This window comes from Pipistrellus hanaki (genome assembly GCF_964339955.1).
Source record: "Pipistrellus hanaki genome assembly, chromosome: 14".
Classification (NCBI taxonomy): Eukaryota; Metazoa; Chordata; class Mammalia; order Chiroptera; family Vespertilionidae; genus Pipistrellus; species Pipistrellus hanaki.
Genome location: NC_140516.1, coordinates 4,057,797 through 4,080,930, shown reverse-complemented (window position 1 = coordinate 4,080,930; position 23,134 = coordinate 4,057,797). Strand labels below are relative to the sequence as shown.

Sequence of the window (23,134 nt, the reverse complement as noted above, 5' to 3'; positions counted from 1 at the left end):
TTGACTCCCTCCTGCATGCCCCCTTCCAGGGATCGTATCGGCAACCCAGGCACATGCCCCGATAAGGAATCGAACCAGCAACCTTTTGGTGCGTAGGACAATGCCCAACCAACACTGGCCTGGGCCATCTGATGAACTGAAGTGGCTTGCTAACACTCAGTTTTGATCAGCAGGGAAAACGGGCTGGTGAAAGTACAGGGATATTGAGTAAGACTGACCATGAGTGTAGTGTTTGTAAAAATGAAAAAAGAGCACATCAGCCTAAATTTTTCTAAAGTCAGAGGAAATAGAGACTGACATGGAAGAAATCAACAATGCCATCCTAGAGACATGGTTGCGAGGGCCTGAGGTGGCTCAAAAGGCTGCAAGGAGTGCCTGCCTGCGAGCTTCGGAAGATGGACATGAGAGATGGACTCAGCGGACGGACCTGGGAAAATGGCGTTGAGGTGGCAGGACCCAGAATCACCCAGGGCCGGGGAGCAGGGCTGCAGCAGTAAGAAGACATTGAATGGCGTTTGGACCAACAATGAGCACAGAGAGGTCAGCTTTCCGTGGGAATGGCGGTGGTGCAGCTGCTTCATCCTCCACATCTACTGCGCAGTCTCAGCACAGCCCGCCTGTCAGAGGGACAGGGGAGCCTTCGTTCCACACCACGCCCCCTCCCTCCCTGTGAGGAAGGGCAGTCCCCAGCGTTGGGGCAGGCCTGGGTCTGCTCTGGGCAGGGCTGGTGGCCTCGCTGGACAGTCCTGAAGCCCGGCTATGTGTGCTCATTCGCAGCTTCCCACTGGGAGCAGGCGGCTCCTCTGTGCTCCCCCTGTCCACAGGCAAACGCAGCTGAGTCTTCCTCCACTGAGGGCTCCTCCCCGGGCAGGGCTCTGGGGATGGGCAGTGCCTGGCCACGGTGTTGGCCCAGGTGCAGGAGTGCTGCTCCGGATGGTGTTTATGAACCGGGGTGACCGAGTCTCAGGGAGCTTTCCTATGCAGCTGCCCTTTCTCCACACTGGAGAATCCGGGCAGGTGAACGGGAAGTGGGGCCAGGGCTCTCTTGTCAACAAGGGCCCAGGAGATTGTAAGCCAGGGTGATTGGCACCCTGTCAGGAGCAGGCAGGTGAGGGCGAGAACCACCCCTGAGCCAGCTCCCGTCCTGGGCTCACCCAGTGTCCCGTGCAAGGGAGGAAGCCTCTGTGCAGGTGGCTCTGCTGGGTGATGCTGAGCATGTACGGCGCAGTGACAGGCTCTGCTGGTGTGGTCCCAAGCTCCCCCTTTGTATGCAGATGCATGGAGGGCCACACAAGACAATGTCTACTGGCAGGTGGGTTCTGGGCCCAAAGGCTTCCCACGTGCACAGAGTTCAGGTTTGCCTAGAGCTCCTCTTTCATAGGCAGCTGCCTTACTCATGTGTTTCTCCAAGGGGCCTCTTGTTTAGACGTTGGGTCCATGACACTGGCATACCAAGCCCTATGTAGCCCACGGTCTCAGGTAGGGAGGCCCCTTAGACATCGGAATCCGTCCCTGCCTCAGGAGAGGGTCATCAGCCTCTCTTTGCCTCTCCAGTGATGGGGAGCTGAGTTTCCCGCAGAGATAGCTGCCTCATTAGCAATGCCTTCCTCCCAGGGGTGTGACCAGGCTGGATGCCTCTCTCCCCGTGCCCCTGGCAGTGCTGCAGACACAGGAGGCAGGGGTGCGTCTCCCCCAGTTCTCTCCAGTGGCTCCCAGCACTTCTCAAAGTTGATGTGCAAAGGAGTCACTGGGGAATCTTGTGAAAACGCAGTGAGATTCTGGATTCTAACGAGCCCCTCCCTAGTGATGTGGAGGCCACTGGTTCACGGACCACTGACAGAAGCCCTCATTGAGGTCAGAGTGTCCAAAAGTGAGGGAGGCAGGAGTTCCTGGGCCTCCACTTAGTGACTATCTGATCTGGGGACATCATTGGGCTGAGAGTACCTCCATAGCGTCCTTGTGAGGACAGAGGCCATGGTCGGGGGGAGCTCTAGCATTTCCTTCCAGCGGACCCGCTGGGCAGCCAGGTGACCTGCTCTCTGAGGTGGACAGAGGCTGGGCAGCCAGGCGACCTGCTCTCTGACATGAACCAGATGCTTGGTTCCTCTGTTGCATCCATTGGGCAAAGAGGCCTGGGAAGTTGACCTTGACCTCCAAATGGCGGCCTTTGTGTTTCCAGCTCTGTCAGTGGCTCTGCTCATACTGCTTCCCCACACAGAGCCCCTTAGTAAAGTACATTTTTCTGTGCGGGACGTGGTTATTGTAACTCTGGCTGACTAACTGAGGGATACTTCTGTTGTTAGGCAATTCGCTCCTTGGACCTTGAGAATTTTAAAATGAGACATTCCTTTTCCTACCTGAGTAAGATGAAGACAGGCGGACAGTACACTTGTAATTTGATGGTGGAGCCCAGATCCTAACTTCTCTTTGCTTGCAGCCCCGGGTGACTGGTGGGAACCAAGGTTCAGGGACCACAGCCTGCCCACCCTCCCGGCTCACCATGGAGCCCACTCACAGGTGTAGACAGAGCCAAGGGCATCGGCTGGGGGATTTGTGTGGTGTTTTCACAGTGAAATTAAAGTGTGGCCGCCCTTGCTGGGAAAAGAACAGGTATAAAGCCCTGAATCCACACAGAGACCTGGAATATGCTCAGCCCTGAGTGCGTGGGAGTCGGGGACTTGCTGAGCTGGGCGCCCTGGTGTGTGTGTGTGTGTGTATGAGACTCGCTGAGCTGGGCGCCTCCCGCCTTCCCTCCTAGAAACACACCTGTGCAACCCCCGCTCCCTTCAACTCCCCCATCCCCACGCAAACCCAAGGACAATGCACTGTGTGGTGCCTCCACAGCTGCCGCCTCAACCCGGAGGGAGGCCTCTGTCCCGTCTTTCCCACATCCCGGAATGAAGGGCTCCAGCGGGAGCCCGCAGCGGGTGGGGCTGTGAGGACGGACTTGGCCGCCCCCAGAGAGGTGCCCGGTGGGCATCTCCTCACAGACCACCGCTGTCCATACTGAGAGATGGTTGCTGCACTCTGCTCCCTGAGTGCATTCAGCTGCTCCCCTCCAGGCCCCAGAGCCCATCCCCTTTAGAGCACAGAGCTCAGTCACTAACTCAGGACAGTCCTGACCTGACTCAGGTGCCAGGCCGCCCACAATGGCGGTCTTGGGTTCTCATCTTGGCCACCCACAGGAGTGGAGGTCATGGCCTGGCAGGCACGGACACAGCCAGCAGGGGGCTCCCGGCTGCTGCTCTGTCCCCAGGGGAAGACGCTGGGTGGCCCACAGGCAGCGATGGGAGGTCTGGAGGGCAGGTGGCCCTTTCCTCACTCCCAGCTGAGACCCCCAGGCCCACAGAAGAGACAGGAGTTCCCAGAGGACCACGCCTGCTCCACGGTGTGAAAGGCCGCCTTTTCTTTATCAGAAAACAGCTTTCAGAGGAGAGTCCTCAGGTAAGAAAACCCATTCTACGCAAATGAATATTTCTGCACGGCTGCCTCCCGGGGGCGCTCAGCCATTTCTATGGAGCTGAGCTGGCAGTGGCTCTGTCTGAAGTGACAGGGGGTCACCCTGGGGGCCTTGTGTGACCTAGGGGGCTGGCCTTGGCCTGCCCTGGAGAAAGAGGGGGGCCCAGTGCAGAGAGAACAGCCTTGAGGAGCCGGGTGGGTCCCCGAGTGGCAGGGCGAGGGGAGAAGGACCCGGAGGAAGGAAGGAAGGAAGAGGAAAGATGTGGAGCGGGTCTGGGATCCGAGAGGGGCTCAGAGGGGCCAGGTCGGGCCAGCAGCGCCCTCCCGGGGAGAGACCTGGGTGCTCTGGAGGGGGTATTTTCAGAATCCCCGTTTTCCCTGAGACCTTAAGGACCTCAAATGGCTGGGCATGTGGTGAGTGAGGGAGTGTGTGTGTGTGTGTGTGTGTGTGTGTGTGTGGTTGGGGGGTAATGTCTGGGGAGGGAAATAAACTCTTCTGGGTTTTGGGGGGGCTGAGGGGTGTTGTCTGCTGTAATCCTCAAGAAATGCCTTCTGTGGCAAAGTCCTCTAGATCGTTGGTGGAGATGATACCCAGGCTTGGAGCGTCTACGGTGCCCTCCGCTGGGGTCCCTGGGGGCGCCCTGGAGCTGGGACCTGCAGTGCGCTGGGCGGGGTTGCCAGGGGGCTGGGGGGCTGGCTGTGGGTCAGCAGGGTAGGTGCTGGGGGGCGCAGGGCGGGCTGCCTCCCAGGCGCCAGGGCTCTGCCCGAGGAAGGTGGGGGCAGAGAGCTGAGAGGAGCAGCGCAGCGGCATCAGGGCCGTGGCGCGCAGGGGCCGGATGCCCGGGCACAGCACGAAGGGGGCGGCAAAGGCATCCAGCGGGAGTGGCTCCGGGGAGCCGTCCTCGGAAGCTGGGATGGGGACCTTGACATATCTGCCTGTCTCCGGGTCATAGAAGGTCTTCATTTTCACCTGGAGCGGCAGGTCGAAGACAAAGTACTCCCCGGACTGGGGGTCTTGGAGGACCTTCTGGGTGGCAGGGTACGGGGGCAGGGGTCTGAGGGACTGGGGCCCTCCGGGCCGCCTCGGGTCAGGCTCCGAGAAGGCGGCCACCGAGTGGCGGTGGGCGGGCGGGGGCAGGGCGCGGACGGCGGGGAACCTGGGCAGCAGCCTCTCCCCGGGGGACAGGGGCCTGGGCGCCGCGTCCTCCTCCCGGGCGCCACCGGGCACGTCCTGCGCCGCGTCCGCCTTCCTCCTCTTGCTGGCCAGCTTCTTGGCCCGCCGCAGGGCCTTCTCCGTCTTGGGGGGCACGGCCGGGGGCTTGGCTGCTGCCCTCTCCAGCTGAGCAGAGGGCTGTGCTCGGTCAGGGGCGGCCAGGCCGGCGGCCACGTCCAGCAAGGAGCCCCCGGGAGAGAGGGCCCTGAGGTCCTCGGCGGACGGCTCCAGCTGGGGGTCGGCGCCGGCCTCCCAAGTGAAGGCGTGCGTGAGATCCTCCCTCCGGGCCGCCCTGGTGGGGCCGGGCCGGGAAGGCTCCCCCGGCATCAGGCCCGGCTCCCAGGGGCCCTGAGCCGCGTCGTCCCACAGGCTGCTGGCCGCGGGGGAGTGGGCGCTGCTGCCCTCCAGCGAGCTGCTGTTGGGGGAGGCCGGGGGCTCCCCGGCAGCCGGTCTCCTCCCCGGGGGGCCCACGCGGGGTGTAGACAGAAAGTGACTTTGGAAATCTTGCGTCTGCTCTTCCCAGGAGGCTCCGGGCTGCTGTGGGGATGGCTGGCCTTGTAAGTCGCTTTCGGGCAAAGCGATGGTGGGGATGCACCGCGGAGCCTCTGGCTCGCCCGGGTCTGAGGAGTAGCTCCTGCCCCCATCCGCCACAGCCTTCCACCCGGCGTCCTGGGGCGGCTTCCGCCCCTCGCCCTCTCCTGGAAGAGGGGTGGACGAGACGCTGCCCTGGGCCTCCCTCCTGGCCACACAGGACGCCCAGCCCTGGTCCTCCGTCCCTCTGTGGGCCACGTGCTTTAAGGGTGGGCCCCTCAGGCTAGTGGGTGTTGGGGTGCTGGGCACTTCCTGGCTCTTGGGGGCACCCAGGCCAGCATCCTCGCCCCAGCCTGGCCTCAGCACCTCCTCCTCTCTGTGGCCACTGCCCAGCGGGTCCTCTGAGGACAAGGCCCTCAGCAGGGGCAGCATGACGGGCCGTATCACGGGCGTGGCCCGGAGGGTGTTGTCTTTAATGGCGAACAGCCTGTGCCTGTTGGGCGTGGACGATGGTGAGAGGCCTGTGTCCCTGCTCCCCCCGGCCCATGCGCCTCTGAGGTCAGCCTCCTCCCGGGACGCCTTCCTGGGCCTCTCTCCACACACACCTTCCCCTGCGGCCCACCATGCTCCCTGCCCGCTCTGCTCCTCCGCGCACAGGGACCCATTGGCCGAGGCGCGGTGTGGCTCCTCCAGCCCATTCTGCTCTCTGCCTCCTGCACTCCCGCCATTCCTCCCGTCTTCCCCGGGGCTCTCGGGGAAACCCATCTTCTGCTGATCCTCGAACGAGGCAAACGACTGATCGGAAGAGCTGGTGCTGAACTTGGCCTTCCCCTTGAGGGCAGGCACAAAGTCCGACTGGCTGTCGCTGTAGAACACATCTTCCTCCTCCGGAGAAAGCGGCCCCGGGGAAACTTTCGGAGAGACCTTCTGGCTGAGGTTCGGATCGCGGAGTCCCGCCTCTCTCTCGGGCTCTGTCTCTTGAGAAACGGATCTGGAGAACGGGCTCTCCAGGCCGGGGGCCCGCCGGTGCTGCGCAGCCCGCCCCTCCTCGGGCTCCCTGCTGCAGAGCTTCAGGGACAGGTGCCTCCGGGGGCAGCGCTCCCTGGGGTCTGGGGCACCCACATCGGGGTCTCCATGGGTGGCGTCCTCATCGGCCTCCCCGTTGGCACAGAAGGGAGCAGTGGCGGCAGCGGGAGGTGAGCTGGGGGCCGGGTGGCTGTCTGCGGAGGCTGCACCAGGATCAGCCTTCGGGTCGCTCTGGGCCCTGACCTGCGGCAGAGGGGTGTCAGCTGGTCTCTCCTTACACAGCTCCCGTGGGGGGCTCTCCTCCAGCCCGTTGGGAAGGGCCATGCCGTTGCTCAGGGGCTCCTGGCTGCCTCTGCCTTTCTCGTCGGAGCCTTTCAGGAGGGGCGAGGGGCTGTATGTGCTCTTCACACACCTGCGCACGTCCTTGAGGTTGAACAGCAGGCTGGGGGCCCTGGCTCTGTAGCTGTCCCGGGGCTCGCTGGGCTCCTCCTGGTAGCCGTTGAGCTGCCCTGGGGGCGATGGGGTGCCCTCGGCTGGCGGGCTGAAGGACGGATCCAGGACGTGCTTGGTGGGTATGATGGGGGTCAGCAGCTTGCTGATGTTGAAAGGAGGAGGGTAGCCATCACTGGGGTCCACGCTGCCGAGAGCATCGTTTTCTGGGAACTGGCCCTGGGGGTTGTGCTTCGTGTGCAAGGCCAGGCCTGGCTTGCGGGCCTGCTTCTCCTCTGAAGCCTCCTGCGTGCTTTCCGTGCTGCCTTTTCGCGTCTTTGCTTTCCTCCACGGGGCCTGGCTGGGCCTCGCCGGGAGGTCAGGCTGCGCGCTGGAGGCCCTGTCCTCCGTGGGGAACGTTGGAGCTCCCGGGTCCCTACACCTCCAGGGTCCCGTCGCGGAGAGAGTGCCCGCTGCCGGCCTGCTCTCTTCGTGCCCGCAGCTGGCCCGGGGGCGGCAGGGGGAGGCTCTGCTCGCAGGGGCCTGGGGCTCTCTTACCGAGGACAGGTCCTCGCAGTGCTTGGGGGGTCTGCCTTCCGGGGCGGCCTCCGCCGGCTCCCTCCTCTCCGGCAGCCGGGGCTGGCGGCTGCTCCAGGACTCGAAGGCGCTGTTCTCACTGTGAAGGAAGGTGCCTCTGCGAGCCCACTCCTGGCTTCTCCCGGGCTCCCCCAGGGCCGGTCTCTGGGGCGGGGAGGAGAACGCGGGCTCCGATGAGCTGGCCCCGCTTTCGGGTGCTGGGAGGAGGCCGCCGGAGCCCTGGCAGGCGCCCTCGGGGCTCCGGGGGGGCTCCTGCTCCGTGTGCTTCCTGCCGGGCTGCGGGCCGGAGACCTCCGCGGGCACCCGCCTCACCGTCAGGAAGGCAGAGTCGAAGCAGAAGTTGACCCCGCTCTCTGGAAGAGGAGCGAACTTGGGGGTGGTTTTGATAGTCGGAGGCTTGCTGGTAGGAGGCCTGCTGTCGCACTGCTGGCTCTCAGGCCTGTCGAAGGATTTGATTAGTGAGGACACTTTGGAGATGGGCTTGCTGCTGCTCCTCAGGCCGGAAATGGGCACCTCCAGCCTCCTCTGGGCCGGCATCAGCGGGGGGCTGCCTTTGGGGTACTCCTCCTCTCCTTGGACGTATTTGGGGAGCTGCTGGAACGTGGCCGCCCAGCCAGCGTGCTCCGTACCTTGTGACGGCAACTGGCTCCAAATGCCGCTCTTTCTGCGGGCGTGGCTCACCGTCCCCTGGTGCAAACTGCCGAGCACCTGGCGGGCAGGGTCCGGCGTCAGGGCCAGGTCGGAGTCACTGAAGGAGGTGTCCTCTGAGATGCACAGACTGCGGAACGCCCGGTCCGTGAGGCTGCTCACCTCCCGGTCGGCGTCGTCCAGCACGCTGCCGATGCTCGAGGTGTCGCTGAAGCCGTCTGTGCCCTTCTTGTTGCCCTGCATTGTGGCCGCCTGAGAGGCCTGTCCCTGGCCAGTCCGTGGGCTTCTCGGGGCGGTGGTTCTGGAAGGGCTAGGGGTATCCCTCGTCCCACAAAATCCGCTTCCCGCTGATCAAATGCAACTGCTTTCCCTGCAGAAGGAGAAGAGCCGGGTGAGAACAGGATATCCCATCAGTGGCCATGAAGACCGCGCACCGGTCCTGCGGCCAGATGCTTGCCATGGCTAATGTTCTGTGTCAGCCTGGCTGGCCCCTGGTGCCCACTTTTTGGTCCAATGCCAGTTTAGCTGCCGCTTTGAAGGTATTTCCTTTAGATGTAATTAGCATTTAAATCATAGACTTTGAGGAAAGCAGACTTCCCTCCATACTGTGGGTCACAGCCACACGACAGAGCCCCAAGGAGGAGGGAACGGTACCTCCAGTCTTGGATGGCGGCTGCAGCATCAGCTCCATGGGTACCAGCCTGCTGGCTGCTGACGCTGGGCTGGCCAGCCCCCACAATGGCACGAGCCAGTTCCTTAAAGCAAACCTCCCCGATGACACGTTGGCCAATGACTGACTGATTGCATAGATGATATGGTTCCACGAGTTACAATGGAGCTGAGAGATTCCCATCACTCAGTGGCCGAGGGGCCACCCAGTGCTCAGCACAGTGCATTGCTGCATGTGGGGAGATGCTGTGCGAACACCCTGTCGCTGCCGGCCATTAACGGGGCAGCACACAGTCATGCACAACACGGCACTTGATGCCAATGAACGGCGATGTTGCTGGTCTTTGTGTTTGCTGTGCTGAACTGTTTACCGCTGTCTGAGATGCGCCCCTTCTCCTCACAAGAACATGCTTGCGGGGAAAAGTATGCGGTCTACACCAGCGGCAGCCTAGCACACCTCGTGTTAGCGGAGTGCACCGCTTTCTCCTGCGCTTGATTCAATCTCATGTGGTTTTGTACAGTCACATGCTGAGCAGGCATGTACCCCAAGGCGAGAGCCTGTGCCATGCAGCCCCGGCGTGTGCCATCTGGGTTTGTGTCAGCGCGCTCTGTGATGCCCGCACAGGGACAGAGCAGCACATGACTGGGGGTGCACATCCCATCGGTCTGGTCCCCTGGAGCCGGACTGATGTCGCGCTGGGGTCCAGGTGGGTCACTTTTGCAGAGGTATTTTCCCTGGACATCCAGGGGTATCCTTTCACTGTCTCACAGTGGCTGGCTTATCTCCTTGGTTGTACGGAGCACAGTCTAAAATTAAATTTACTTCTCCATTGCCTGTTCCATGATCAGAGGTAAGATGGAGCATAGGAGCCAGAGTCGTCTTTTCGCTGACTGACCTTGTCCCATAGCCACCCAAGAGGGCCCAGTCCTCCAGAGCTGACATCTGGCTCCTCACTCTGCTGTGCCCTTGGTGTGGCCAATGGAGGTGCCAGGGAGGGGAGCCTGCTGCCCTCCCCCTGGGGCTGCAGAGATGGCTTCACTCTTATTAAGCAATTCCACATTCTGGATCTCCCTAATTCTGTCCCTTCAACATTCTCTTCTTCTGGTTTAATTTTAGAGAGAGGAAGGGGGGGGGAGAGAGAGAGAGAGAGAGAGAGAGAGAGAGAGAGAGAGAGAGATCCATTGCCATTGTCTCTGCACTTGCCCCGACTGGGGATCAAACCCATAACCTGGGTATATGCCCTTATTGGGAATCGAACCGGCCACCTTTTGGTGTACCAATGGAACCATACCAGCCACAGCTCTTCTTTATTTTTAAATAGTGTTGAAATATCTATAACATAAAATTTGCCATCTTAACCATTTTTAAGTGTACAGTTCAGTCATATTAAGCACATTCATATTACCACCATCCATCTCTAGAACTTTTTTTAACTTGCAAGACTAAACTCTGTACCCATAAACATAACTCTCTATTCTCCCTTCCCACCAGCCACGTTCTGCCTCCATGAATGTGGCTACTCTAGGTACCTCATATAGTGAAATCATGCAAGATTTGTGCTTTTGTGACTGGCTTATTTCACTCAGTGTAATGACCTTAAGGTTCATCCATGCCGTAGCATCCCTCCCTCTACGTGCTCAGTCTTGGTGGGGCTGAACGTCAAGGGCCTGCATGGACCTTGTGGGGCCCTTGCCGGTGAGACCAGGTTAGCCACTGTGCATGGTCCTGGAGCTGCAGGATGGGATGTGCCCGGGTGTCCTGTGCAGCCTTGGAGCCTGCCTGCCCTTTCCCGCCCGGAACTGAACCTTCACCTTGAGTCTACAAGTTCTGTTCCGTACTTACCCATTCTGCTGAATGTGTCCAGTGTCTGCTTCTGCTGTTGTGGCCACAGACCCTAGCTGATCTTGGGTTTGAGTTGTAGGAATGAGGGAAGCTCACTGATTAGAGGACTCAGAAAATGATCCCCTTTCTCTGCCTCGGGAAGGAGGAGACTCCACCCCCCATTGGGGACTTCACACAGATCATGTCTGCAGTCCCATCTGATTCGTCCCTAGGTTGGCCTCATCCTTCCCTCCTCCCCCGCCAACAACTAAAGGAGCTTCCGGGGGCTGGCTCTTGGGCTGGCGGTTCCATACCTGTCGCAGCAGTGAGGACTGCCCGGCCTGCCTCGCTGGGTTTTGGGATCCGTAGTTTTAAAACTTCTCATGCTTGTGTTTGCTGTCCTCACTGCCCATCTAGAAAGAAGAGGAAGAATAATTTCAGTGGCACCCAAGTGACCAAAGGGCCAAGCACATGTTCAGTGCAGAAGATATCTCTAAATAGCAGCCATGCACTTGGCCTTCATTTAAAAAAAAATCGGCACTTGAACTCAATGAAATTCCAAGCATAGTCATTTTTGGTGAAAGCCAATATGAGACCAATTTATATTCCTCCCAACATTCACTAACTTGTCTGTGGTCCCAATACTTCCCAGAGCCTGTTCTAAGCCCCGGGCCTTCTCACAGGATGGGCCCAGCTGCGCATTGCTCTGTGCAGACCTGATCAGAGACCCCTTTCTCTCCCACGTGCATTAATGACGCAGGTTTTGCAGTGAAGGAAATCAGAGCTGCAGAACTTTAATCCACGCATCACGCAGTAGCACAGGGTTCAATTTAGTGTTGGCAGGAGGCTTGGCTATCTATTCTGACAGCTAAAGAACAAAAAAGCTGCCCAGGAGAATTTTGAGAGTGCGGAGAATAAAGTGTAAACTAAAGTGAATCCACCACACGCATTCTGAAGGCAGACCGTCTGGGCTCCCACCAGCCCTTCCTCACTGCCTCCTCCTCACTGCCAGGGTCATCGGTTTGAATCAGGATATGTCAACAAGCCAACCCTGAGCGAGCGGCGCCCTGAATCAGTGTTTTCTCGGGATGAGCAATGAAATATCCTTTGCATAGTCATTATTAAATTCCAACTCTTCCAAATGTCTTCCCCCATGATGCTTTTTTCCATGTCATGTTGCCGATGCAGTTGAACTATCACGGATTGGAAACTTTGCAGAAACAATGCTTCCTCTCTCTGCTCCCTTACAAATGCCTCTGCATGACCCTCTGAGAACTCGTGGTGGGGGAGTGGAGGTCGCCCCACCCCCTCTCTCCAGCCTATGGTGCACTGGGTGAGGGAGCTACAGGCCAGGTGGGTCCTGCAGTCCTTCTGTCTGTCTGTTTCCTGATCACCAACTGCTCACCACGTCTTCCTCAGTTCTCCTATTCTGAGTAGAATCATCTTTTAAAATCACTTGTATTGCTCTATTCCCGTGTCTCCCATGACTCTGTCTTGCTAACAAGGCTTTGGGCTCCTGGGAGTGAGGTCCCTGCCATGTTGGCCTTTGACTGACAGGATGTTGGGCATGGAGCTCACTGGTCAATGTTTTCACTGGCCTTGCTGAGTTCCCTTCCCGGGCCCGGGGTGTGCTGACAGGCTTGAAGTGTGCAGACGGAGGCAGGCGCTCTGCTTGCCCCGTTCTCTGTGTTGCCCGTGACGCTCCTGGCCTTCAGCAGCTCAGGCCGCACGGCCCCACAGCTCACCTTTGCTGGTCTGCCCGTGCTGTGAGGACAGGAAGTGGCCAGGAGAGGGGACTTGTCCGTGTCACCTCCTAGGAGCCCTGACCCAGCTTTCCACATATGGCGCCTCAGCCCAGCCCCATGACTGAGGACATGTGACAGGCCACGAACCAGTCCTGGTGGATGACTTGGGAGGCCCCAGCTCCAGCCCCATAGTCATCCACGGGACGTGCACTGTCAGCTCCGTTTCCCAGAGGACACGGTGGAGCCTCAGAGAGGGGAAGAGTACATTTCGTGTCAATGAGCACATTTCGTTGCTCCTATGCAACGTTTGACTATACTTCCCAAGAGTCAGAGTTATCTATGGAATTAATCATTCCACACTTACACTAACAGTAGGCATTCATTGTTCATCTGAAATTCAATTTTTGCTGAAGGTGCTATGTTTTATCTGACAACCTGAGGTCCTCACAACTTTTAGGACCCAAGGTGGATCCCAGTGGGAGTGGGCAATACAGTGAGTGCCCACTGGGATGACTTGCTTACAGGGCACCCCTCACTTTGGCACCCATTCTCTTGTTTAGCTCTCACGACCCCTGTGAGGGGGTAACCAGGCCTTATTGTCCCCGTTTTCTAGGTGGGTAAGTCCGAGCACAGAGCGGTGTGGACGACTGCTCAGTGTCACATAGCATCAAAGGAGAGACCTGGGCTGGGACTCACCTGACCACCCTGCACCTTGTTCAGGGTACAGCCATGGCCACGGTCACGGCTCAGATGCACAAGGCTTGAGCCTTCTAATATGATTGGCTGGAGTTCAAGGGAGGATTGAGGACAGGAGAGGGTACGTGAGGCAAGGGGGGCCTTTATATCTACGCCCCAACCATTTTCTCCGCTCAGTGTTTCTCTGTGAGGTCAGTGAGCCCAGGGCCCTTCTGTGGGGAGGCCCGTGGTGGGTGCAGAGCAGGAGGGATGCTCTCCAGCGTGGAAGGAGGTAGTTCAGTCCTCTCTGAGGCCTGCGTCTCTGCACAGGAAGCCGCTGGGGTTTGCTCTCCTGCTGGGTTGACCACTTGCCTGTGGTGTGGTTTTTGAGCCCAAGCTCTTTGGGTGGATTTAATTACCTTAATTGAATGGTGTTTCCACTTCTCAGGAAAGGGAGAGCAGAAAGCCAGCGGAGATGACAGGGGCTGGCTTTATCACACCCAGAGGCCCTCGCAGATCGGAATTGATTTCTCTCACTCCTCTTTCAGGGTGGTTTTGAGTCATTGACTCGGGCGTGCCTTGAGGAGCGGTTCAGGGGAGTGAGCTGTGGCAGATGGCCCGTTCCGGCCGGTGGCCATGCAGACCTCCCGCGCGCGGCCTCCACCACCACACCCATCCACATCAGGCTTGCCCTGGAGCTCTGTCCTCATGGCCAGTGTGGGCCAAGCTCTTGACCTCTCTGTGCAATTGTCCACAGCCCTTCTGCTTGCTGCTTCAGGGGCCATGTCCTTGTCTGTGTCCTATAATAAAATGGCAAATCGACTTCCTTCAAAGGGAGTGTGTGGGCGGCTGGCCTCAGCCCTGTGCTGTGGTGCCTGTTCTCCCTCCTTCCTCACGGAGACAGCAGGGGGAGCCCTCCCTGCCCATTTTACAGCAGAGGATACCGAGGCTACCCCCAGGCCCGGTGCATGTCAGAATCGGAATCCAGGGCATCCCCAGGAATGTGGCTGAAGAGACCAGCTTGTGTGGGCTTGCTGGCCTCATGGAGCCGGCTGCGAGCGGTAGTCACAGCTGCGGTGGGCGTCCTGCTGGCCTCGGGAGAGAGCTCAGCAGCCTAGAGCTTTCTTTCTGGGCTCAGCCCAGCCTCACTCCCGAATCTGGCCTGGGTCCCTGTCTGGTCTGCTGTGTCTGGGGGGGGACGCTTCCTCCGGAGCCTCTGAGTGTTGCCCAGACATGGGCTGTGTCTGCAGTCAGAGGCCAGGGAGCCCACACAGCAAGCACTGGGCCTGGTCCACTTGAGGGCTCCCCGGGCGGCACCGGTGCCTGGCCTCTGACACCTGGGGCGCCCAGTCACAGGAGGAAAGGGGATAAGTACAGCATGGAGACCTGAGGGTGGGGGCTGGCTCTCTGGGCAAACGCCCTGCTGTGCAGCACCAGTGGACTTGCTACTACTGACGCGTCAGGGCGAAGTTGGGGTGAGGTGCACAGAGGGCCTCATGCTGTGCACTTTGGGGGCTCCGGAAGGCTACTTGGTAGTGGCCTCACTGCGCACGGCTCTCAGCGGCTCATCTTCAAGCTGCTTCTGACCATTCCTGGTGGCCAGGCGCTGCAGGACAACCCCTGGAGCTCTGGCCGCCAGGTGGATGGACTCAGCCTGCACCTCCTCCGGGCATGCCCTCGACCAGAAGGAGCTGAGACCTGGCACTGCCCGCTTCTCGGCCTTGCTCTAGCAGGGGCCTCGGTGGCTAGATGCCACTTGGCCAAGGGGTCCTGAGTCCTTCTGTGGGCTCAGAGGTGCCTGATTTAGTTCTATAGGAGCAACTACACTGGCTTCGAGGGTACAAATGGGGCAGAAAAGAGCCGACCCGAGGGAGCCTTGCCCTCACCTTGCTCAGGCCCCCAGAGCTGGGTGAGGACCATTCACATCTACTGCGCAGGAGGGCCGAAGGGGAATTGTCTCAGAGGCAAAAAGCTGGGGAACAAGACAGGACAGACTGGCAGGGATGGTTTTGTTGCTCAGCCCTTTGACCCCTTGGCCTTCTTGTTAGGTCCAACCCACAGTCCAGGGGCCACGCCCAAAGTGACCTGGGGCCCAAATTCACCCCTGGCTGAGAAGTGCTGCGATAGAAACAAGGAGAGAGCTTTAGTCCAGCCTCTGCAACATCATTCATTCATTCACTCATTCACTCATTCACTCATTCCTTTATTCCTTTATCCCTTCCACATTTCCCAGAATATATTGCCTTGGATTCTGGAAACAGTAGGACTGAAATAAGACGGGAGACCTGCTAAAGTCCTGCTTCCCAGACAGGGCCATCTTGGGCAAGCCGCTGAGCCTCTCCCTGCACCTGTGAAATGGGGACAATAAAAATAGCCTGGCTCACCCGGCGTGGCTCCGGGGATGAGCATCAACCTATGAACCAGGAGGTCATGTTTCAATTCCGGTCGGGGCACATGCCAGGGTTGTGGGCTCAATCCCCAGTGTAGGGTGTGCAGGAGGCATTTTCTTTCATCATTGATGTTTCTGTCTCTCTCCTTCTCCCTTCCTCTCTGAAATTAATAAAAGTATATTTAAAAAATAAATAACCTGGGCTCCACCCCACCCCCTGGGTGGACTGCTCCCCAGACTGGAGAGGAAAGAAATTATCATGCAGTTGGTCCCGGAGACAACCGATGCTCCAGATGCTCAGAGCCACCTGACTCCCTAGGTCCTGGGGCTCCCCTCAGTGAGGCCTGGGCCTGCAGCCCTGTTTCTGCTGCAAGTGCTGGGCAGCAAAGGGTGCCCTTTCTCTGCCTGTCTCCCCAGAGCAGAGGGTTCACACTTGTTTAGTTCACACTTGTTTAGAACACACAGTAAGAAATATATTTACATCACCGCACAGCATATGCATGTGTGTTTGTGTGTATGTACATATGTAAATATATATGTATATAGATAGAAAATTCATGGAGCAAAACCTACCCAGCTTATATGTATTGTCTAATATTTCTATTTTATTCTTTAATTTAAAAAATGTATTTGCAAAAATAAAAAATAAAAAAGTAAGTGATTTCTGTACCCAATAATGAGATATGATCTGCAGGGTTTTAGAAAAACCTGTTCCTGATCAGGCTCAATTGCCGCTGCCCTGTTCGTAGTGATGCTGGGTTTTCATTGGATGGAGAAATGGAGACATGAGGCCCCAGCACTGTGACTGGCATGGTCTGGGCAGACTCACATGGGAGAGGGGAGACACCTGGGCAGTGGGTCCATGGGCCAAGCTTTGCCTTTTTGCTTCAGTCCTGTGTCCTAGTGCCTTCCCAGTGCCTGGGCCCAGCACAGGGCAATTCATTAAACAAACAAATGAATAAATAAGAGAAATTCCCATTTACTGAGCATCCAGCATAAGACAGGTATTTTATATACTCCAATATTACCTATTCATATTTATTACTAGAGGCTCGGTGCAGCAAAATTCATGCACTGGAGGGGGTGTCCCTCAGCCCAGCCTGCTTCCTCTCACAGTTTGGGAGCCCTGAGGGGCAGGAGGCAACCTGGTGATCAGAGGAAGGTGATGCCCCCATCACACCTCTGCTGCTGCCACTGCCAGCAGTGCAAACCTCATCTGGCCCCAGTTTCCTGAGTCTTGGGTGGCCCTGGGGGGCTGAAGGCAGGTCTGGCCACACTGTACACCTGCCACCCCCTACCCTTGTGGGGCTGTAAGGACTGGGGGACTCCAGTGGGGTTGAGGGGATTAGGCACTGCCATCTTGTGGCTATGGGTACTGCCATCTTTGTGATGGCGTGATCAATTTGATATTCCCTCTTTATTAGATAGGAGGATTATGTAACTAATACTTGCAACAACCTGTGAAGTAGAAATTACCCTTGTTCTTCACAGAGGAGGGACCTGGAGTCCAGAGAAGTTTAATGCCTGGTGGAGTGGGGCTTGGACCTGAGGCTGCTGGAGAGGGTCCCTTGGAGAGGGTCTCCTTGTCCAGAGAGCAGCCCCTGCAGGGGCTTTAGGGAAAGGCACTCGGAGGGGGGGGGGGTTGGAGGTGGGGTGTCCCTCAGCAACCATCCTCTCTCCAGCCCTTGGGGAGAGAGGATGCAGCTCTGGAGTGTCCCAGGCTTGAGCAGAGAAAAGAAGTCCCAGGAGGGCAGGGGGGCTGCAGAATTCTCACCATCTGTGGACCCTGTTTCTCCCTCTGTGAGCGGGTGCCGTGGGGCTGGGCAAAGGCAGATAGAGCTATCACTGAGCATCAGAATCCTTGGGGGCCTCCACACACTCATCCTATCCATCCAGCTCCTGCTACCTGCCAAGCACTTCATTTTTTTTTTAAATCTTCAGAAGATTTTCAATTATAGTTGACATTCAATATTATATCCATAACCTTGGTCAATGGTTACAACCTCTAGGAAAAATAGGTGTCAGGGAGCAGAAGAGTGGGGATTCAGAACCAGGTCTTTGTCCTATCTGCCTCTGCCCTCCCTATCCAGCCCAGGCAGAGAGGGGCATCGGGTGTGGCATCCTCTGCAGGGAAGGGAGTGTGACAGCCTCTTAGCACCTTCTCTCCTATCTCCCAAGGTCCACCTCTTCCCAGAGGGACCTCTACCTTAGTAAGGCCAGAGAAGGTGCTTGTTGGACCTGCCTGTCCTCTGGGGAGCATCCAGGAGGCACCCTCTTCCCTGACTCTGTGGCACACACACACACACACACACACACACACACACACACAGAACCCGCTGTCCCTTCCCTCTGGAGGCTGGGAGTAGATGGGAGATGGGTTGGCCAATAACAGCTGTCCTTTCTCCAGCAGCGTGGCAGAGGAGAGCCCGGCTGTGCCAGGGAAGGAAAGAGAGAGAACTTCCCTAGTGGGAGGGACACGGTCACAGGGCCGAGAACACACCCCGCCTTCCTCATGGGATCCCTGTGGAATGTGCCACAGAGGCAAGAATTCAGACGTGGCCACTCAGGTACCCCTGATCGCCGAGCGCTTCAAACAAGCTCATTCGGGAAAAGCAGGGCTGGTGCTCACCAAACCCTGGCAGCGCCACCCCCCCACCCCCCGACGGGCAGTGCAACGTTCTGGGAAGGGCATGGACTAGAGCCAGACCTCCCGAGTGTGGCCCCCGGGGTGCTGGCTAAGAGGGGTCCTCGGCACACTGCAAAGCGCTTTGTGCTTGGTTTCCTCCTCTGGGAGAGGAAGTACGAGTAGCACTGCCTCGGGGCCATCGTGAGGACCCTGGTGCCAGCCTGGGACATGGCAGCCCTGGCCAGTATCTGTGAGTGTCACTGTTGTCCCACCATGCAACCTGCTGACCCCAGGCCAGGGACCCGGGGCCACAAGGGCGACGTTGCCTTTCCAGATACAAGGGAGAGGAGCCAGGCAGTGACTGACTAGAATACCCAAAGGTGCCCCGTCCTGGGAACCACCCCATGTCGCCCTCTGGGCTGGTTCCCGCCTTAGCAAACCACTCAGGTCTCATTCTTGAACTTGGTGGCAGCCGCCCTGGACCTGGCTGCAGCTCCGAGGCAGGTCCCAAAGCCACCTGGGGAGCCTTGTGCGTTCTGTGACGATTTAGATGCCCTGCCCTTGAGGTTTAAGATGAAGGTTAGGCAAAACCAGCTACAGTTTCCACTGCCTTTCTCTCCCTCGGGCAGGGGAGGGGGGCAGAGGGGTGGGGCAGAGCAGGGTGTCCCCGATGCGGGTGGGTGTTCAGCTGCCCAGATGCTGCCACGTGGCCCTGTAGTGGAAGCATCATTCCCCTCTAGGCTGGGCCCTCATCTCAGATGCTCTGGCCTCCAAAGAGGGCGGTAACTGTGTGTGTTAATGTGCAGTGGTCACAGGGTGGCTCCCCTGCACGGTGCCAGGGCTCTCCTGCAGAGCGGGGACATGACCAGCGGAGCCCTGCGATTGACCTTTGGTGACCTCTGGAAGGAGAGCCCCAAGCTGCAGTCCGGGCAGGAGAGGAAATGGACACATAGGACCGCGGAGGAGAGAATAGCGCTTGCATTTCTGTCACGTGCCTGGCACTTTCCATGTTTGCTCACTTCATGCGCAGAGGACCTTTGAGATGGGGTTCTGTGGTTGGCAGCGATGCTGCTGGTCCCTGTTTTTCCGACGGGAAGCTGAGGCCCAGGGGCTGGCTGGGAAGGGCAGAGTCGGCCTGAGGACACCGCTGAGCACCGCCAGGCCTCCTGGGAGCAGCGGGACGCAGGCTCTGCAGGGCGGGCTGCCTGGGCCGTGGCAGCTCTAAGGAAGGTTTGGCTCCTGGGAGAGGCTCCGGGATGTGATGTGTGCTCTAGGTCTACGGGCAGTTGGGGAAAGATGTGAGCTCTGAACTCAGGCCCCACACGTATATCTCAGGCCTGGTAGCTGTGCATATGGGCCCCCTGTGTACCGCGCCCTCTCCAGCCAAGGGAAACTGGCCCAGGGGCAGGGGGCTCTGGAGCGAGCCACTGCTCCTGAAGGCGCTAGCTGTCTTAACTGCTGGAACTTTGTGTGTGTGTGCGTGCAGGTGTGTGTGTGTGTGTGTGTGTGTGTGTGTGTCCAGACTGACTCCTCTCCTGGAGTGCTGTGCAGCAGGGGTCAGCGAACTTTTCCTGCAAAGGGCTGAATAGTGAATAGTTTTGGTTTTGTTGGTTGTATAGCTTGGGCTATTGGACCTAAGGGCTGCCACGCTGGATGACGTTGAGGACAGAACCAAGCATGCGCGGAAGCTTGGCCTAGGGCCTAACTTGGCCAGCAGCTGCCCTAATGAAAATGTCGGACACCCTGAAGAAGTGGCTGAGTTCTGACCCCTTGACCTTTGCGGCCTTTGGGCCTGGCCTGCCTCAGAGAGGGACAGACGGGGCCAGCGAGGGACGAGCTGGCACTGTGTGCGGTGAGGCTGCAGCACAGGCCAGTCGGAGGGCAGCCCGGAGCGCCCCGGCGGCTGCAGGTGGGCTCCTAGGGGAAGCCGGGGACCAGCCTCCAGACCCAGCGGGTGTGGGGAGAGCACTGGTCACTCCAGCAGAGCAGTGTCCTCTCCTCTGGCCTTCCTCAAGCTCCCGCTGAACCTCAAGGTGGGAGACGGCTGAGATGGAAGCCCTGCCTCCGCTCAGCCTGGCCGTCCCGTGGCGGCTCAGGCCCACTCTGGAAGGGGCTCCCGGACCAAAGGCTCCCCACACCCGGGACCCGGGAGGCCCGGCCCCGCCGCACCCGGTGGCAGCGTTTCGGCGGGCTGGAGTCCTCCTGGGCCAGAAGGGAGGTCACGAGGATGCTCCTCCCACTCCCGCGTGCTGGGGTCCCTTTCTCCTCTCCCCGAAGACACGGATCTGTCTGTCTGAGCTGGGGAGGAGGCTGTGCTTGGCTGGCTGTTCGGACGCTGTTGCTATCAGATTCCCACACACGCCAGCTCCATTCTCAAGCTCGGGACTGCCGATGACATCCCCCCAGGGGATTGCACTCTGCACCACTCGGCCTGCCATCGTCCACCCGAGACCCAGGTCAGCTGAGCGGCTGCGAGGCCCCATGTCACTCACACACAGGCCCCGCAGGGCATGCTCCACAGGGAAGCCGACGCCTACGGGTGACATCTCAGCAGAGCCCCATTCGCTCCACTCCGGGGTCTAGACTCATGTGCCTCTCCTTGTCCTCACCTCTCCATCCACCCCACCAGCGCGAGTCCCCGGGCCGGGAGGCTAGTGGAAGCTGAGCGGTGTTTGGCTTCCCAGCCACACTAAGGAAGTGCAGACTGAGTGGGAGGGCCGTGGTGGGCTGGATTGGTGAAATGTGGTGTGAACCTCCATGGAAATAAGAACAAGACCCACTGCAGGCTGGGAAGTGCCAGCACTGCGGGTCTGAGGAGGGCAGCCTTCTCCGAAAGCCCCCTCGTCTGTGGAATCCTGGAGGGAGGGAGAGAAACCCCCAGAGACAACAAGGAAGGCCGCGGGGCCAGCGCTGGCCGGCCGGTTCCAGCAGAGATTCCTGGTGCGGGCGGAGGGACGGGCTATTTCCAGACCGGGCTTCCCCTCGCTGTGAGGGTCTCTAGGCTTCCTCCGCGCCAGGAACAAAGAAGCGGAAAATAACAAGACCGGGTGAGGGTCCATGACCCGCTCCGACCGTCCCTGCCTCCTCCACGTACCTCTGTTGGGTGTCACAGGATCCGAGCCCGCTGTCCCCAGCACCCAGCATCCCACCAGCCCCCCGCCTCCCCGCAGGACAGTGGCTCACACCCCGGTGAGCTCTGGTCACCAGAGAGCAGGCACAATTGTCCCCTCCCACAGACTCAGGGCAGACACTCGCTGGACTCAGGTCACCTGGAGACGTCTATTTATAAACCGTCCTGATAAGCATAATCCGCCCTGCTTAGCCCGGCCACACTCCACCGCAAAGCTCCCGCCGGTGGCAAAGGAACATTTCCTCTCCAGCCAGACGGGAAGCTGGCCCGAGGGCAGGGGGCTCGGGAGCCAGCCACTGCCACCGAAGGCACTAGCTGTCTTAACTGCTGGAACTCTGTGTGTGTGAGTGTGTGTGTGTGTGTGTACCAAACTGACTCCTCCTGGAAGTGTTGTGTAGCAGGGGTCAGCAAACTTTTTCTGGAAAGGGCTGAATAGTAAATAGTTTTGGTTTTGCTGGTCATATGGCTTGGACTATTGTGGCCTTAGACAGTATGTAAGTGAATGACTGTGGCTGTATGCCAATAAAACTTTATTTACAAAATCAGGCACCCAGCCCATAGCTGTGGTCTACCAACCAATGCTGTAAAGGGAACTCCAACACTGGAAAATGGAACCTCATTGAACATGAACATCTGTTTAATCTACTCTTTAAGATTGCTATACTTGGTTTTGTTTTTGTTTTTTTAAAAAAATACTTCAGTGTTTATTATAATAGGGACAGATGTGTTTAAAAAATTGGTCCATAATTTAGTTGTGTGTGTGTTTTTTTAAATAGCCTTTATTTTCTAGGGCAGTTTTTTGTTCACAGAAAACCTGAGCCATTGGGTGAAGCATACAAAACCTTCCCATCCAGTCCCTGCCTCACTGCAGAGCCTCTGCCTTTATAAACACTCAGGGGGTGTCTTTAGGTCCTTACTAACGATAATCTTTTTGAGGCTATCTAGCTATCCACAGATATTCAATATTGTTCTCCTCAATAGTCAATTCTTCTCCACGAGAAAGAACAAAGACATGGTTTTAGATTCGGTCAGGATTTGCTGTGCAGGAGTCTGGTCAGAGACCCCAGATTGTGGGGACATTCAGTCTGGCGGGGGCCCCTTAATCAGGGCACTCAAGCCCTCAGCTCCACGGGCCAGGCTGTGAATGGACAGTTGTCCTCTTTGTTGCAGCTGGTGCGACCCTGCCTGGCCCAGGGCTGGAGGACACAGGTAGTCACTCCTGCCACGGAGCGTGTGACCTGGGGTCGCCCACAGTGGCCTCAGCACATCCACAGGCCTGAGCCCCCTGAACCGGTGGGGGCAGGGTGCCCGGGCAGATGCACGCAAGGACAGTCGCACAAGTCGGTACCATGTACTCCGTAAGGCCTATGCCTCAGGGCCACACAGCTGCCACGCACCCATGCACACCCGCACACTGAGAAAGGCGGCCCCCAATGGCCCCTCAGCACCACACCGCCCCGCAGGGCACCCTGGCCCCGAACTCCATCCCCGAGGCGCTGGCCCAGACCGAACGCCCTCTCTGCTGCCGGAGCCGCGCCCCCGCCTCCGCTCAGGAACCCGTGTCTGGTCCTACCTTCCACTCGGCGCTGCTTGCTCTTCGGCCTCCCCGGCTGGGACAGAACCCCGACTTTCCCAGCAGCCGAAACTTCTGCCCTTGCTCGCTGGGCCGCCAGGAGGGGAGGTGGCAGACCCAGACCTCTTCTTTCTCACGCGCCTCCCACCTGAGGAAGATCAGAGACCCGACCACGGCCGCCGGAGCACGGGAAGCGTGCCTGGTGAGGGCCCCGCCGGGAAACCAAATGGTGTGCTCGGTGGGGAAGAGGCATACTGCAACACCCGCGTGGTGTCAAGTAACAGTCAGATTAAACAAACAGCCTCAGCAGCTATTTTTACATCCAGATCAGCCACGGGCAATAGATAACTCGGGGAGCGAGACACGGCTGGCCCCCGAGCTGGACCCTAACCGTGACGCCAGATCCACCCGGGAGGGTCTCCAAAGGGCCCCAGCACCCAGTGAAAACGCCCGGGCGCAGAGGAGAACGTTGGGTGGGGGACGGTGAGGGCGCAGCACTGGGACTGGGACCCAGCGCCGGCCCGCTGATGCCCTGGGCAGAAATAGCCCCTTTCATCATCGCTCAGAGGCCGCGGCTGCATTCCTCGAGTTAGGAGCTGCCT

The 23,134-nt window shown here is 58.7% G+C and overlaps 1 protein-coding gene across 1 annotated transcript; it reads right to left on the bottom strand.

Moving 5' to 3' along the window:
* Positions 1 to 3,403: 3,403 nt before the first annotated feature.
* Positions 3,404 to 22,754, bottom strand: LOC311632828 (cardiac-enriched FHL2-interacting protein). Its single transcript, XM_084904714.1, has 3 exons — positions 22,533 to 22,754; positions 10,709 to 10,807; positions 3,404 to 8,273 (listed from the first exon to the last, which is right to left on the bottom strand). Exon 3 carries the CDS (start codon positions 8,144 to 8,146, stop codon positions 3,998 to 4,000), a length of 4,149 nt encoding a protein of 1,382 aa, XP_084760840.1. The 5' UTR covers positions 8,147 to 8,273; positions 10,709 to 10,807; positions 22,533 to 22,754; the 3' UTR covers positions 3,404 to 3,997.
* Positions 22,755 to 23,134: the final 380 nt, after the last annotated feature.